Genomic DNA, 15,949 nt, shown 5'->3' with positions numbered 1-15,949 from the left:
GAGTTATTTAGTTATTATTTATTTCCTGTTTTTTCTGTGAAGAACTCAGAGAGGGTTATTTAGTTATTATTTATTTCATTAATAGTGTTATTATTTGTTTCCTGACTTTTTTTCTGTAAAGAACCTGGAAAGGGTTATTTGGTTATGTGTGGCTTTCTGGAAAACAATAAATTTTTTAAGCTCCCCTACGATCGTCACACTTTTTCTGTTACAAACTGACACCGGCCCCCCATCAGAGAAGGGAAAAGTTATGTGGCCCTCACAGGAAAAAGTTTGGGGACCCCTGGTCTAGGGTGTCAGGTAGGGTGGAGGTGTAATGATCCTTGACTAGTCTCTCAAAGCACTTCATGATGACGAAAGTGAGTGCTACGGGGCGGTAGTCGATTAGCTCAGTTACCTTAGCTTTCTTGGGAACAGGACCAATGGTGGCACTCTTGAAGCATGTGGGAACAGCAGACTGGGATAGGGATTGATTGAATATGTCCGTAAACACACCAGCCAGCTGGTCTGCGCATGCTCTGAGGATGAGGCTAGGGATGCCGTCTGGGTCGGCAGCCTTGCGAGGGTTAACACGTTTAAATCTTTTACTCACGTTGGCTGCGGTGAAGGAGAGCCCACAATCCTTGGTAGCGGGCCATGTCGGTGGCACTGTATTGTCCTCGAAGCGAGCAAAGAAGCTGTTTAGTTTGTCTGGGAGCAAGACATCCGGGTCCACGACGGGGCTGGTTTTCTTTTTATAGTCCGTGATTGACTGTAGACCCTGCCACATACCTGTTGTGTCTGAGCGGTTGAATTGCGACTCTACTTTGTCTCTATACTGACGCTTAGCTTGTTTGATTGCCTTGCGGAGGGAATAGCTACACTGTTTGTATTTGGTCATGATTCTCGCCTTGCCCTGATTAAAAGCAGTGGTTAGGGATGTAGCCCAGGTCAATTGGGACGTAGCCCAGGTCTACTGTTCAGCCTCTCTCTGCTCTGTCTCCTCCACTCTCAGCTGCTCAGTAGTTAGTAGAGCCATAATTACCTTCATCACTATAATCGTCTGATTTCCAGACTTTAAACAGTGACTCCCTCCCCAGCGCTGCTCATGGGCTCAGAGCATAGGCAATAGGCTATAGACTAACCAAGTAGAACATTGGGTCATTATCCTCTTATTAAAGTGCAGTAGACATATTAGTAGACATATTAGGTCTGCATTACATTACTTTACATTACTTTACATTACGTTACATTACTTTACATTACTTTACATTACATTACTTTACATTACATTACATTACTTTACATTACATTACTTTACTTTGAACACTGCAAAGAGAGTGCTGAATTCTGAAGCACACTACTACTATAACCCTTCTGTGTGTGTCTCAATGAGTCGCTTTGAAAAAGGGTTGGTGGCAAAGACGAAAACACAGGAAGTGTCTACTTCCTGCTTTATCAAAAGAGACACCTCGGTCTTCTGTCCATGGTGTGTGTGAATCACAGGAGGTTGGTGGCACCTTAATTAAGGGAGGACGGGCTCGTGGCAAAGCCTGGATCAGAATCAGCGGAACGGTATCACATAGATCCAAAAACGTGGTTTCCATGTGTTTGATGCCATTCCATTCACCGTTACTATGAGCCGTCCTCCCGTCAGCAGCCTCCGCTGGCGTTGATGTGTGCTACGTGTGTGTGTGTGTGTGTGTGTAATGTGTATGCGTGTGTGAGTGGTTAAAAAACTACTACACAAAGATCAATTTCTGTGGTAAATAGCTTGAAAGACAAAGAACCAGTCCAGAATCTCAGATTAGTCGTGTCATCATCATGCTAGCTGTCATGGCGCCTTCGTTGGTTTCCTGTTTTCTATGGCTGCTGACACACAATGAGCCGGTAGATGTCCAATCAAGATCACGCAGGACGACTGAGTTTGTCAGTTGGCTAATACCCCCGACGGTGTCAATATGAGAACTGCCCGCTTGAATTTACGTCCCCACGCCTGCAGCACTGCATCCCTAATGCATACCAGTCATGTACTTATTACACTGGCTTAGGCACGCAAAGAGAGGATGTTAGGCACGCAGAGAGAGGATGTTAGACACGCAGAGAGAGGATGTTAGGCACGCAAAGAGAGGATGTTAGGCACGCAGAGAGAGGATGTTAGGCACGCAGAGAGGATGTTAGACACGCAGAGAGAGGATGTTAGGCACGCAGAGAGAGGATGTTAGGCACGCAGAGAGAGGATGTTAGGCACGCAGAGAGAGGATGTTAGGCACGCAAAGAGAGGATGTTAGGCACGCAAAGAGAGGATGTTAGGCACGCAAAGAGAGGATGTTAGGCACGCAGAGAGAGGATGTTAGGCACGCAGAGAGAGGATGTTAGGCATGCAGAGAGAGGATGTTAGGCACGCAGAGAGAGGATGTTAGGCACGCAGAGAGAGGATGGTGGCCAGCTTAACTTGATCCTGCTGAGGCCTATGTATCCTGTTGCTGCTTCCCCTGACCAGTAACACCACTCTACTGACTACTGACTACCGCTTCCCCTGAACAGTAACACCACTCTACTGACAACTGACTACTGCTTCCCCTGACCAGTAACACCACTCTACTGACTACTGCTTCCCCTGACCAGTAACACCACTCTACTGACTACTGACTACTGCTTCCCCTGACCAGTAACACCACTCTACTGACTACTGCTTCCCCTGCCCAGTAACACCACTCAACTGACTACTGACTACTGCTTCCCGTGACCAGTAACACCACTCTACTGACTACTGCTTCCCCTGACCAGTAACACCACTCTACTGACTACTGCTTCCCCTGACCAGTAACACCACTCTACTGACTACTGACTACTGCTTCCCGTGACCAGTAACACCACTCTACTGACAACATTTACATTTACATTTAAGTCATTTAGCAGACGCTCTTATCCAGAGCGACTTACAAATTGGTGCATTCACCTTATGACATCCAGTGGAACAGTAGTGCATCTAAATCTTTTAAGGGGGGGGGTGAGAGGGATTACTTTATCCTATCCTAGGTATTCCTTAAAGAGGTGGGGTTTCAGGTGTCTCCGGAAGGTGGTGATTGACTCCGCTGTCCTGGCGTCGTGAGGGAGTTTGTTCCACCATTGGGGGGCCAGAGCAGCGAACAGTTTTGACTGGGCTGAGCGGGAACTGTACTTCCTCAGTGGTAGGGAGGCGAGCAGGCCAGAGGTGGATGAACGCAGTGCCCTTGTTTGGGTGTAGGGCCTGATCAGAGCCTGGAGGTACTGAGGTGCCGTTCCCCTCACAGCTCCGTAGGCAAGCACCATGGTCTTGCACCTGACCAGTAACACCACTCTACTGACAACTGACTACTGCTTCCCCTGACCAGTAACACCACTCTACTGACAACTGACTACTGCTTCCCCTGACCAGTAACACCACTTTACTGACAACTGACTACTGCTTCCCCTGACCAGTAACACCACTCCACTGACAACTGACTACCGCTTCCCCTGACCAGTAACACCACTCTACTGACTACTGACTACTGCTTCCCCTGACCAGTAACACCACTCTACTGACAGCTGACTACTGCTTCCCCTGACCAGTAACACCACTCTACTGACTACTGACTACTGCTTCCCCTGACCAGTAACACCACTCTACTGACTACTGACTACTGCTTCCCCTGACCAGTAACACCACTCTACTGACTACTGACTACCGTTTCCCCTGACCAGTAACACCACTCTACTGACAGCTGACTACTGCTTCCCCTGACCAGTAACACCACTCTACTGACTACTGACTACCGCTTCCCCTGACCAGTAACACCACTCTACTGACAGCTGACTACTGCTTCCTGTGACCAGTAACACCACTCTACTGACTACTGCTTCCCCTGACCAGTAACACCACTCTACTGACTACTGCTTCCCCTGACCAGTAACACCACTCTACTGACTACTGACTACTGCTTCCCGTGACCAGTAACACCACTCTACTGACTACTGACTACTGCTTCCCGTGACCAGTAACACCACTCTACTGACTACCGCTTCCCCTGACCAGTAACACCACTCTACTGACTACTGCTTCCCAATGGAGGTCAAAGAGCCCAATGGAGGTCAAAGAGCCCTATGGAGGTCAAAGAGCCCTATGGAGGTCAAAGAGACATATGGAGGTCAAAGAGACCTATGGAGGTCAAAGAGCCCTATGGAGGTCAAAAGTGGTGCACTATAAGGAATAGGGTCCCATTTGGAATCCAGCCCTCCACCTCCCACCTCCCCACAGCCTTCGACCTGTCAAACTCCTACCAGTTTCGTGTTGCAGGTTCAGCTAGGAATAAGTCCACAGTAAACTGATTCCATATACAGTCGTTAGTGAAGTCAGAGGGATAAAGTTAGGGTCTTTCGGTAACTATTTTGTGAGCATCGAATACTCCACAAATATCCATCCACATTGACAGGGCTGTAGTGGAGCAGGTCGAGAGCTTCCAGTTCCTCGCTGTCCAAATCAATAAGGACTTCATTCAAATGGTCCACACACACAGTCGTGAAGAAGGCGCGATAGCGATAGCGCCTCTTCCCCCCTCAGGAAGTTGAAAAGATTTGGTATGGGCCCTCAAATCCTCAAAAACTTCTATAGCTGCACCATTGAGAGCATCTTGACTGGCTCCCATCACTGCTAGGTGTGGAAACTGCACCGCCCTCGATCGCATGGCGCTACAGAGTGTGGTGCGGACAGCTCAGTACATCCCTGGGACTGAGCTCCCTGCCATCCAGTACCTCTATATCAGGTGAAAGGAAGGCCCAGAAAATTGTTAAAGACTCCAACCCCCCAACCTATAGACTGTTCTGTCTGCTTCTGCACGGGTACTGGTACCGGTGCATCAAGTCTGACACCAGCAGGCTCCTGAACAGCTTTTATCCCCAAGACTTAAGACTGCTACATATGACCCTGCAATGTCCCTTTTATCTTTGCACTGACTCCATTGATCCGTTTATTTTTGCACTGACTCCATTGATGACTTTTATTTTTGCACTGACTCCATTGATCCTTTTATTTTTGCACTGACTCCATTGATGACTTTTATTTTTGCACTGACTCCATTGATGACTTTTATTTTTGCACTGACTCCATTGATCCTTTTATTTTTGCACTGACTCCATTGATGACTTTTATTTTTGCACTGACTCCATTGATCCTTTTATTTTTGCACTGACTCCATTGATCCTTTTATTTTTGCACTGACTCCATTGATGACTTTTATTTTTGCACTGACTCCATTGATGACTTTTATTTTTGCACTGACTCCATTGATTATTTTATTTTTGCACTGACTCCATTGATGACTTTTTGCTAATCCAATCCGTTTTCCACGTTGATTCAACGACATCCCATTGGGTCAGAGGAGAGGAGTTCTTTGACATGAGCGCTTTGACCTTTGCCCTGTTTACCAGGCCATAACACACGCACATTCTGACTCCGAAATAGCACCCTTTTCCCTATGTAGTGCAGTATTTTTTTTGACCAGGGCCCATTTGGTAACCCATAGGGCTCTGGTTCAAACGTAGTGCACTACAAAGTGAATAGGGTGCTATATTGGGACACATGCACACTCACTATACAGACATCCTAACCACCCACGCTCAATATACAGACACCCTACCACCCACACTCACTATACAGACACCCTACCACCCACGCTCACTATACAGACATCCTAACCACCCACGCTCAATATACAGACACCCTACCACCCACGCTCAATATACAGACACCCTACCACCCACGCTCAATATACAGACATCCTACCACCCACGCTCAATATACAGAACTCCTACAACCCACGCTCTATTTACAGACATCCTACAACCCACGCTCAATATACAGACACCCTACAACCCACACTCAATATACAGACACCCTACCACCCACACTCAATATACAGACACCCCACCACCCACGCTCAATATACAGACACCCTACCACCCACGCTCAATATACAGACACCCCACCACCCACGCTCAATATACAGACACCCTACCACCCACGCTCAATATACAGACACCCTACAACCCACACTCAATATACAGACACCCTACCACCCACGCTCAATATACAGAACTCCTACAACCCACGCTCTATTTACAGACATCCTACAACCCACGCTCAATATACAGACACCCTACATTCCACACTCAATATACAGACACCCTACCACCCACGCTCAATATACAGACACCCCACCACCCACGCTCAATATACAGACACCCTACCACCCACGCTCAATATACAGACACCCTACCACCCACGCTCAATATACAGACACCCTACCACCCACGCTCAATATACAGACACCATGCCACCCACGCTCAATATACAGACATCCTAACCACCCACACTCAATATACAGACACCCTACCACCCACGCTCAATATACAGACATCCTACCACCCACGCTCAATATACAGACCTCCTACAACCCACGCTCTATTTACAGACATCCTACAACCCACGCTCAATATACAGACACCCTACAACCCACACTCAATATACAGACATCCTAACCACCCACACTCAATATACAGACCTCCTACAACCCACGCTCAATATACAGACCTCCTACAACCCACACTCAATATACAGACACCCTACCACCCACGCTCAATATACAGACACCCTACAACCCACACTCAATATACAGACACCATGCCACCCACGCTCTATTTACAGACATCCTAACCACCCACACTCAATATACAGACACCCTACCACCCACGCTCAATATACAGACATCCTACCACCCACGCTCAATATACAGACATCCTACCACCCACGCTCAATATACAGACCTCCTACAACCCACGCTCTATTTACAGACCTCCTACAACCCACGCTCAATATACAGACACCCTACAACCCACGCTCAATATACAGACACCCTACAACTCACACTCAATATACAGACACCCTACCACCCACGCTCAATATACAGACACCCTACCACCCACGCTCAATATACAGACACCCTACAACCCACACTCAATATACAGACACCCTACCACCCACGCTCAATATACAGACACCCTACAACCCACACTCAATATACAGACACCATGCCACCCACGCTCAATATACAGATACCTTACTAATGAATGCATCAAATGGAGTTTAGTTGATACACTCCCTTAGGAGGGGTCACAGCAGGTCAGAATGTTATCTACACGGGGATAAGCATGGCAAGATCTTCCACTGGAACTGACTATGTGTCTGTACCCATTCTACCATTCTGTCCCATTCCCGCCCTTCTGTCCCATTCCCTCCATTCTGTCCCATTCCCTCCATTCTGTCACATTCCCTCCATTCTGTCCCATTCCCTCCATTCTGTCCCATTCCCTCCATTCTGTCACATTCCCTCCATTCTGTCCCATTCCCTCCATTCTGTCACATTCCCTCCATTCTGTCCCATTCCCTCCATTCTGTCACATTCCCTCCATTTTGTCCCATTCCCTCCATTATGTCTCATTCCCTCTATTCTGTCACATTCCCTCCATTCTGTCACATCCCCTCCATTCTGTCCCATTCCCTCCATTCCCTCCATTCTGTCCCATTCCCTCCATTCTGTCCCATTCCCTCCCATTCCCTCCATTCTGTCCCATTCCCTCCATTCTGTCCCATTCCCTCCATTCTGTCCCATTCCCTCCATTCTGTCTCATTCCCTCTATTCTGTCACATTCCCTCCATTCTGTCCCATTCCCTCCATTCTGTCTCATTCCCTCTATTCTGTCCCCCACGGTATCCAATTAAAAGAACATGTTTTGTTTGGATACTATCGTATCAATGGACCAATGAATGAATGTAGAACAGCTCTTGGATAATGACGCAGAAAGGGTACTTCAGATACTGAGGGAACAACGAAGGGTCCAAGGGCCCAGATCTGGGACTCAACATGAGGGAAGTGTATTCATATCATTAGAGAAGAGGTCTGTTTTAATACACACTGTGTGTGTTTGATTAGAATCACAGTTCAGGGAGCAGTATTAGCAGTAGTATTTCTACAAAGTTTTCAGATACAGAGTACCCCTGAGAGTTCTGCTGGGGTCGCTTACAAGGCAATGTTTGGGAAATCAGCTGGCAGCATGAGAGAGAGAGAGAGAGAGAGAGAGAGAGAGAGAGAGAGATAGAGAGAGAGAGACAGAGAGAGAGAGAGAGAGAGAGGTTGCAGCCCCCCAGCAAGTGAGAGAAGGAAAGAGCTAATGTCATGCGGCGCTGCATGAAGCTGGCAGAACAGTAGAGAAGAAACTACTGATGGAACTAGAGGTATTCGCAGGTCCACCCGAACCCAGACCACCACGACTGGGTTGGCGCCGGAATTCTGTATTTAACCCTCGGATCAGGAGTAGGGTCCTCCTCTGTGGCCTCAGACCTCAGGTCTGTGTGAAAATATGAAATACCAACCGGACACGAAATTAGATTTTAATAGTTTAGTTCTTAAACAACATTAAGGCAAATTTGACACTTTTACATTTTAGTCTCTTAAATAATTGTCGGGGGGGGGATCTTTCATTACACCAAATATGTCCAAATATTATTTTGTGACAAACAGCATATCCGCTTTGTGAAAACTAACTGCACTCTGCAGGTGACAAGGGACGTTTTTCGATGTGAAAAAGAAACTGAAGGCAAAAGACTGGAGGAAAAAAATGGAGGGCAAATCTTCTGCATTAAGTTATGTAGCCTCAGTAACAGGTGATGTAGCCTCGGTAATAGGTTAAGTAGCCTCAGTAATAGGTTATGTAGCCTCAGTAATAGGTTATGTAGCCTCAGTAACAGGTTATGTAGCCTCAGTAATAGGTTATGTAGCCTCAGTAATAGGTTATGTAGCCTCAGTAATAGGTTATGTAGCCTCAGTAACAGGTGATGTAGCCTCGGTAATAGGTTATGTAGCCTCAGTAATAGGTTATGTAGCCTCAGTAACAGGTGATGTAGCCTCAGTAATAGGTTATGTAGCCTCAGTAATAGGTAATGTAGCCTCAGTAATGGGCAATGTAGCCTCAGTAATAGGTTATGTAGCCTCAGTAATAGGTTATGTAGCCTCAGTAACAGGTGATGTAGCCTCAGTAATAGGTTATGTAGCCTCAGTAATAGGTTATGTAGCCTCAGTAATAGGTTATGTAGCCTCAGTAACAGGTGATGTAGCCTCAGTAATAGGCCTATTGTTCTCCACTCCAGATGATAGGCTATATGTTCTCTACTCCAGATGGTAGGCTATATGTTCTCTACTCCAGATATGTTCTCCACTCCAGATGATAGGCTATATGTTCTCTACTCCAGATGGTAGGCTATATGTTCTCTACTCCAGATATGTTCTCTACTCCAGATGGTAGGCTATATGTTCTCTACTCCAGATGGTAGGCTATATGTTCTCTACTCCAGATATGTTCTCTACTCCAGATGGTAGGCTATATGTTCTCTACTCCAGATGGTAGGCTATATGTTCTCTACTCCAGATGGTAGGCTATATGTTCTCTACTCCAAATATGTTCTCTACTCCAGATATGTTCTCCACTCCAGATGGTAGGCTATATGTTCTCTACTCCAGATATGTTCTCTACTCCAGATGGTAGGCTATATGTTCTCTACTCCAGATGGTAGGCTATATGTTCTCTACTCCAGATATGTTCTCTACTCCAGATGGTAGGCTATACTCCAAATATGTTCTCTACTGGTAGGCTATATGTTCTCTAAATATGTTCTCTACTCCAGATGGTAGGCTATATGTTCTCTACTCCAAATATGTTCTCTACTCCAGGTAGATATATGTTCTCTACTCCAGATGGTAGGCTATATGTTCTCTACTCCAGATATGTTCTCTACTCCAGATGGTAGGCTATATGTTCTCTACTCCAGATATGTTCTCTACTCCAGATGGTAGGCTATATGTTCTCTACTCCAGATGGTAGGCTATATGTTCTCTACTCCAGATGGTAGGCTATATGTTCTCTACTCCAGATATGTTCTCTACTCCAGATGGTAGGCTATACGTTCTCTACTCCAAATATGTTCTCTACTCCAGATGGTAGGCTATATGTTCTCTACTCCAGATATGTTCTCTACTCCAGATGGTAGGATATATGTTCTCTACTCCAGATGGTAGGCTATATGTTCTCTACTCCAAATATGTTCTCTACTCCAGATATGTTCTCTACTCCAGATGGTAGGCTATATGTTCTCTACTCCAGATATGTTCTCTACTCCAGATGGTAGGCTATATGTTCTCTACTCCAGATGGTAGGCTATATGTTCTCTACTCCAGATGGTAGGCTATATGTTCTCTACTCCAGATATGTTCTCTACTCCAGATGGTAGGCTATACGTTCTCTACTCCAAATATGTTCTCTACTCCAGATGGTAGGTTATATGTTCTCTACTCCAGATATGTTCTCTACTCCAGATGGTAGGATATATGTTCTCTACTCCAGATGGTAGGCTGTATGTTCTCTACTCCAAATATGTTCTCTACTCCAGATATGTTCTCTACTCCAGATGGTCAGCTATATGTTCTCTACTCCAGATATGTTCTCTACTCCAGATGGTAGGCTATATGTTCTCTACTCCAGATGGTAGGCTATATGTTCTCCACTCCAGATGGTAGGCTATATGTTCTCTACTCCAGATATGTTCTCTACTCCAGATGGTAGGCTATATGTTCTCTACTCCAGATGGTAGGCTATATGTTCTCTACTCCAGATGGTAGGCTATATGTTCTCTACTCCAAATATGTTCTCTACTCCAGACGGTAGGCTATACGTTCTCCAGAGAGAGACAGAGAGAGAGTGAGAGACAGAGAGAGAGAGAGAGAGAGAGAGAGAGACAGAGAGAGACAGAGACAGAGAGAGAGAGAGAGAGAGAGAGAGAGAGAGAGAGAGACAGAGAGAGAGAGAGAGAGGAGGTGAGGGGGGAGAGACAGAGAAAGAGAGAGAGACAGAGAGAGAGAGACAGAGAGAGAGAGAGAAACCAAGGAGGGTTAAGAGGGAAAGAGAAAGAAAAGAGGATGATCCTCAGTGAAAGTGAGAAATGCAGTCAGCCTGGTAATCTGCTGGCATCATCCTGCCTGCATCCCAAATGGGGAACTACTTTTGACCGGGGCCCATTGGGAATCCCACTATTTAGGGAATAGGTTACCATTTGGGTTGCATCCAGGCTCAGTTTAGATGCTTCTCTGCACTAATGTCACCCGCCCCCCACACAGAGACATGATGTGGGGAGACGGGTTGCTAAGACTACAGCTTTACGTTGACGCTAGTGGGGAATGTGACATCCATAAGTAGTAAACCATGGCATTCAAAACACAGGATATATATATATGCACCCTAAGTGGCACCCTATTCCCAGATGTAGTGCACTACTTCTGACCAAAGTCCTATGGGTTTCCCCATGGGGCCCTGGTCAAAAGTAGTGCACTATAAAGGGAATAGGGTGCCAAGAAGCTCTCACTGTTCTTTCATGCATTCATTGAAATTGATGCTTCGAGAGACAGACATTTGCGTGTAATAAGCTGCGTTTACAAAATGTGTTAGACAGCAGCAGGTCTCTCTCTGTCTGTCTCTCTCTCTCTCTCGTGCTCTCTCTCTCTCTCATGCTCTCTCTCGTCCTCTCTCTCTCTCATGCTCTCTCTCTCTCTCTCTCTCTCGTGCTCTCTCTCTCTCTCGTGCTCTCTCTCTCTCTCTCTCATGCTCGCTTTCTCTCTCTCTCTCTCTTTCTCATGCTCTCTCTCGCTCTCTCATGCTCTCTCTCTCTCTCTCTCTCATGCTCTCTCTCTCGTGCTCTCTCTCTCTCGTGCTCTCTCTCTCGTGCTCTCGCTCTCTCTCTGGAGTGTCTCCTTATGTCACTCACACCCAGAAAGCACAAGTGCATGTTGTAAGGAGGCACACTTGTCTCTTGGGACAATGAGAAAAGTTGTGTTTCCTATAAGATAATACTACTTATACTATTATGCTAAATTATATTCAGAGTAATTTAATTGTACAGTATAGACAAATTCAATTTTAGGAAAATATTTCACTCGATAGAGGACATGTCTCACCTCTCTGGGGTTGTAGGCTACTAGTGAAGGGGCATGATGTGGTGTTTCTTTGAATCAGCTAGACTTGGGTGATGATAAATTAGACAACTGCTCTGTTATGATGTCATGTGTCCCTCCCTATGCAGGTGCTCCATTGTAATAAATCCTTAATAAAGAATATTAACACAGAGACATGATGTGGGGAGACGGGTTGCTAAGACTACAGCTTTACGTTGACGCTAGTGGGGAATGTGACATCCATAAGTAGTAAACCATGGCATTCAAAACACAGGATATATATATATGCACCCTAAGTGGCACCCTATTCCCAGATGTAGTGCACTACTTCTGACCAAAGTCCTATGGGTTTCCCCATGGGGCCCTGGTCAAAAGTAGTGCACTATAAAGGGAATAGGGTGCCAAGAAGCTCTCACTGTTCTTTCATGCATTCATTGAAATTGATGCTTCGAGAGACAGACATTTGCGTGTAATAAGCTGCGTTTACAAAATGTGTTAGACAGCAGCAGGTCTCTCTCTGTCTGTCTCTCTCTCTCTCTCGTGCTCTCTCTCTCTCTCATGCTCTCTCTCGTCCTCTCTCTCTCTCTCATGCTCTCTCTCTCTCTCTCTCTCTCGTGCTCTCTCTCTCTCTCGTGCTCTCTCTCTCTCTCTCTCATGCTCGCTTTCTCTCTCTCTCTCTCTTTCTCATGCTCTCTCTCGCTCTCTCATGCTCTCTCTCTCTCTCTCTCTCATGCTCTCTCTCTCGTGCTCTCTCTCTCTCGTGCTCTCTCTCTCGTGCTCTCGCTCTCTCTCTGGAGTGTCTCCTTATGTCACTCACACCCCAGAAAGCACAAGTGCATGTTGCAAGGAGGCACACTTGTCTCTTGGGACAATGAGAAAAGTTGTGTTTCCTATAAGATAATACTACTTATACTATTATGCTAAATTATATTCAGAGTAATTTAATTGTACAGTATAGACAAATTCAATTTTAGGAAAATATTTCACTCGATAGAGGACATGTCTCACCTCTCTGGGGTTGTAGGCTACTAGTGAAGGGGCATGATGTGGTGTTTCTTTGAATCAGCTAGACTTGGGTGATGATAAATTAGACAACTGCTCTGTTATGATGTCATGTGTCCCTCCCTATGCAGGTGCTCCATTGTAATAAATCCTTAATAAAGAATATTAACACAGAGACATGATGTGGGGAGACGGGTTGCTAAGACTACAGCTTTACGTTGACGCTAGTGGGGAATGTGACATCCATAAGTAGTAAACCATGGCATTCAAAACACAGGATATATATATATGCACCTAAGTGGCACCTATTCCCAGATGTAGTGCACTACTTCTGACCAAAGTCCTATGGGTTTCCCCATGGGGCCCTGGTCAAAAGTAGTGCACTATAAAGGGAATAGGGTGCCAAGAAGCTCACTGTTCTTTCATGCATTCATTGAAATTGATGCTTCGAGAGACAGACATTTGCGTGTAATAAGCTGCGTTTACAAAATGTGTTAGACAGCAGCAGGTCTCTCTCTGTCTGTCTCTCTCTCTCTCTCGTGCTCTCTCTCTCTCTCATGCTCTCTCTCGTCCTCTCTCTCTCTCATGCTCTCTCTCTCTCTCTCTCTCGTGCTCTCTCTCTCTCGTGCTCTCTCTCTCTCTCTCTCATGCTCGCTTTCTCTCTCTCTCTCTCTTTCTCATGCTCTCTCTCGCTCTCTCATGCTCTCTCTCTCTCTCTCTCTCATGCTCTCTCTCTCGTGCTCTCTCTCTCTCGTGCTCTCTCTCTCGTGCTCTCGCTCTCTCTCTGGAGTGTCTCCTTATGTCACTCACACCCCAGAAAGCACAAGTGCATGTTGCAAGGAGGCACACTTGTCTCTTGGGACAATGAGAAAAGTTGTGTTTCCTATAAGATAATACTACTTATACTATTATGCTAAATTATATTCAGAGTAATTTAATTGTACAGTATAGACAAATTCAATTTTAGGAAAATATTTCACTCGATAGAGGACATGTCTCACCTCTCTGGGGTTGTAGGCTACTAGTGAAGGGGCATGATGTGGTGTTTCTTTGAATCAGCTAGACTTGGGTGATGATAAATTAGACAACTGCTCTGTTATGATGTCATGTGTCCCTCCCTATGCAGGTGCTCCATTGTAATAAATCCTTAATAAAGAATATTAACACAGAGGCGATTGGGCTTTTCAATGCCTGGATAATTAAATGAGTATTTTGAAAGCTATACAAAGCCACAGTGAAACGTTAGTAAAAGAGAGTCAAAGAAGAAGACAAAGAGAAAATAAATAAAAGAATGTAGGATATCTAATGTTCTCTGTTTAATTGGGACTGCAATTAGCATATCGAGACAATCTTTGATAGTTTTTAACCTTTGATTACAGAAATAATTTGATATGAAGGTGAGAATATCTTTATCAACACACGCAGTGTTTTGACATTGACTACAATGTGGTCGGTCCTATTGCGGTGGTCCATTCATAGTTCTTTGATCTGATTGGATCGCTATACAGTCGCTTTTCCCTTATCCCCAATACACTTGAAATATTTTCCAATATTTGTGAATCAGTAGAAATGTTACATATTTGTTTCAATGTTTCCTATTTGTGAACTTTGCCACGCCGAACACAATGCATACCCTCAAATCAGCAGCCGTATTCTAGATTATTCTATAATTATCTTTATTGTGAGGTGCACAAATCACTTCTATTCTCACGCCTTCGATCAATGAAACGGGTAAACATGTATCGGTTAGAATGCAACGTTGTTTTATAAAATCAATCCGAGCACCGGAGACTTGTCGAGAACAGGCGGACGGCAGGTGTTTAAAGGGTCTGTCTGAAAATGGCGCCGAATGTGAACAAAAATGTCAACATATTTATTTCCTCGCGTGCATCGCATCACACAATACATAATCCATTGTTCATGTGCAAAGTTTCACACTGCACTTACCTTTTTCTATATATTTCATGAAAATAAAGAAATACTCCTCAGTGAATACCGACGGTTGGTTGCCTATCACTTTCACGCATTGGATAAACGGAATGGCAATTCCATGTGTGTTATTATCCGGGCTATGTTTTTAAAAATGTGTTTAGGTTCTAGCAAAAAGGAGGTGGCTTCGTATGCAATGAGAAGTGTATTTATTGCAGTGGCCAATGGGCAACGGGCAGAGACCAGCCTAATCCAATCAGGCTGGTTCGAGGTTGGTGTTCGATGGCAAGCGCCAAGGCTGCACCATCGTAACCAAGGACACAGATGATGTGTTCATTTGCTAAGAAAATCCATGTATATATTTCCAGGGATAAATGTAGCAGATTATATAACATAGACAAAAAAACAAAACCTACATTGGTTGTATAAAGAAAGCACGCAGCCTATATATAGCCTACATAATTTAACATTGATTGTATATAGGTCTAGGGATTTAACCTGAATCAATTCAATGTCCGAGAGGTACATTTTCACAACATGGTTGCTAAAAGAGTGATTGTTCAAGGCCCGCAACCCTGGAGCATCTACACAGCGTGATGTGACGATAGAGCTGCTCCGCACAGCTCGAGGAAACGGCACTCACGCGCACAGAACAGCGCTCAACATTCGAACAGAATAGAACGCGTTCCATTCACTCAGCGACGGACTTTCCCACCTTTAGGCCTACATTCATGTGGTGAATCAGGTGAATGAATCCACGTCTCCCACAGACCCTCCTTGTTCCTTTCAGCCATCAATGAATAATGAATAACATTAAACACACTCAAAAAAAGTCCTGGGTTTGCTAAAGCTAAATCCCCAGAACACATGTGTGTATATAGTGCAGTCTACATGTAAATACAAACCGTGAGATCCCTTCAAATAAATGACTACCAACCTAACTTCGGTGAGGAGATTTGCGT

The 15,949-nt window shown here is 45.2% G+C and overlaps 1 protein-coding gene across 10 annotated transcripts in view; it reads right to left on the bottom strand.

Annotated features, from left to right (window-relative positions):
- The window catches only part of LOC115124205 (protein 4.1-like), a 176,614-nt gene extending 161,486 nt beyond the window's left edge, over positions 1-15,128 (bottom strand). For all 10 annotated transcript variants that reach the window (XM_065020172.1, XM_065020174.1, XM_065020178.1 and 7 more), the window contains exon 1: positions 15,006-15,128. In XM_065020172.1, coding sequence (XP_064876244.1) covers positions 15,006-15,024 — 19 coding nt within the window. In that variant the 5' untranslated portion in view covers positions 15,025-15,128. The remainder of the gene's footprint in view (positions 1-15,005) is intronic.
- Between the last annotated feature and the right edge of the window lie 821 nt (positions 15,129-15,949).

This window comes from Oncorhynchus nerka, linkage group LG7, assembly GCF_034236695.1.
Source record: "Oncorhynchus nerka isolate Pitt River linkage group LG7, Oner_Uvic_2.0, whole genome shotgun sequence".
NCBI classification, from domain to species: domain Eukaryota; kingdom Metazoa; phylum Chordata; class Actinopteri; order Salmoniformes; family Salmonidae; genus Oncorhynchus; species Oncorhynchus nerka.
This window is presented reverse-complemented; position numbering and strand designations above follow the sequence as displayed.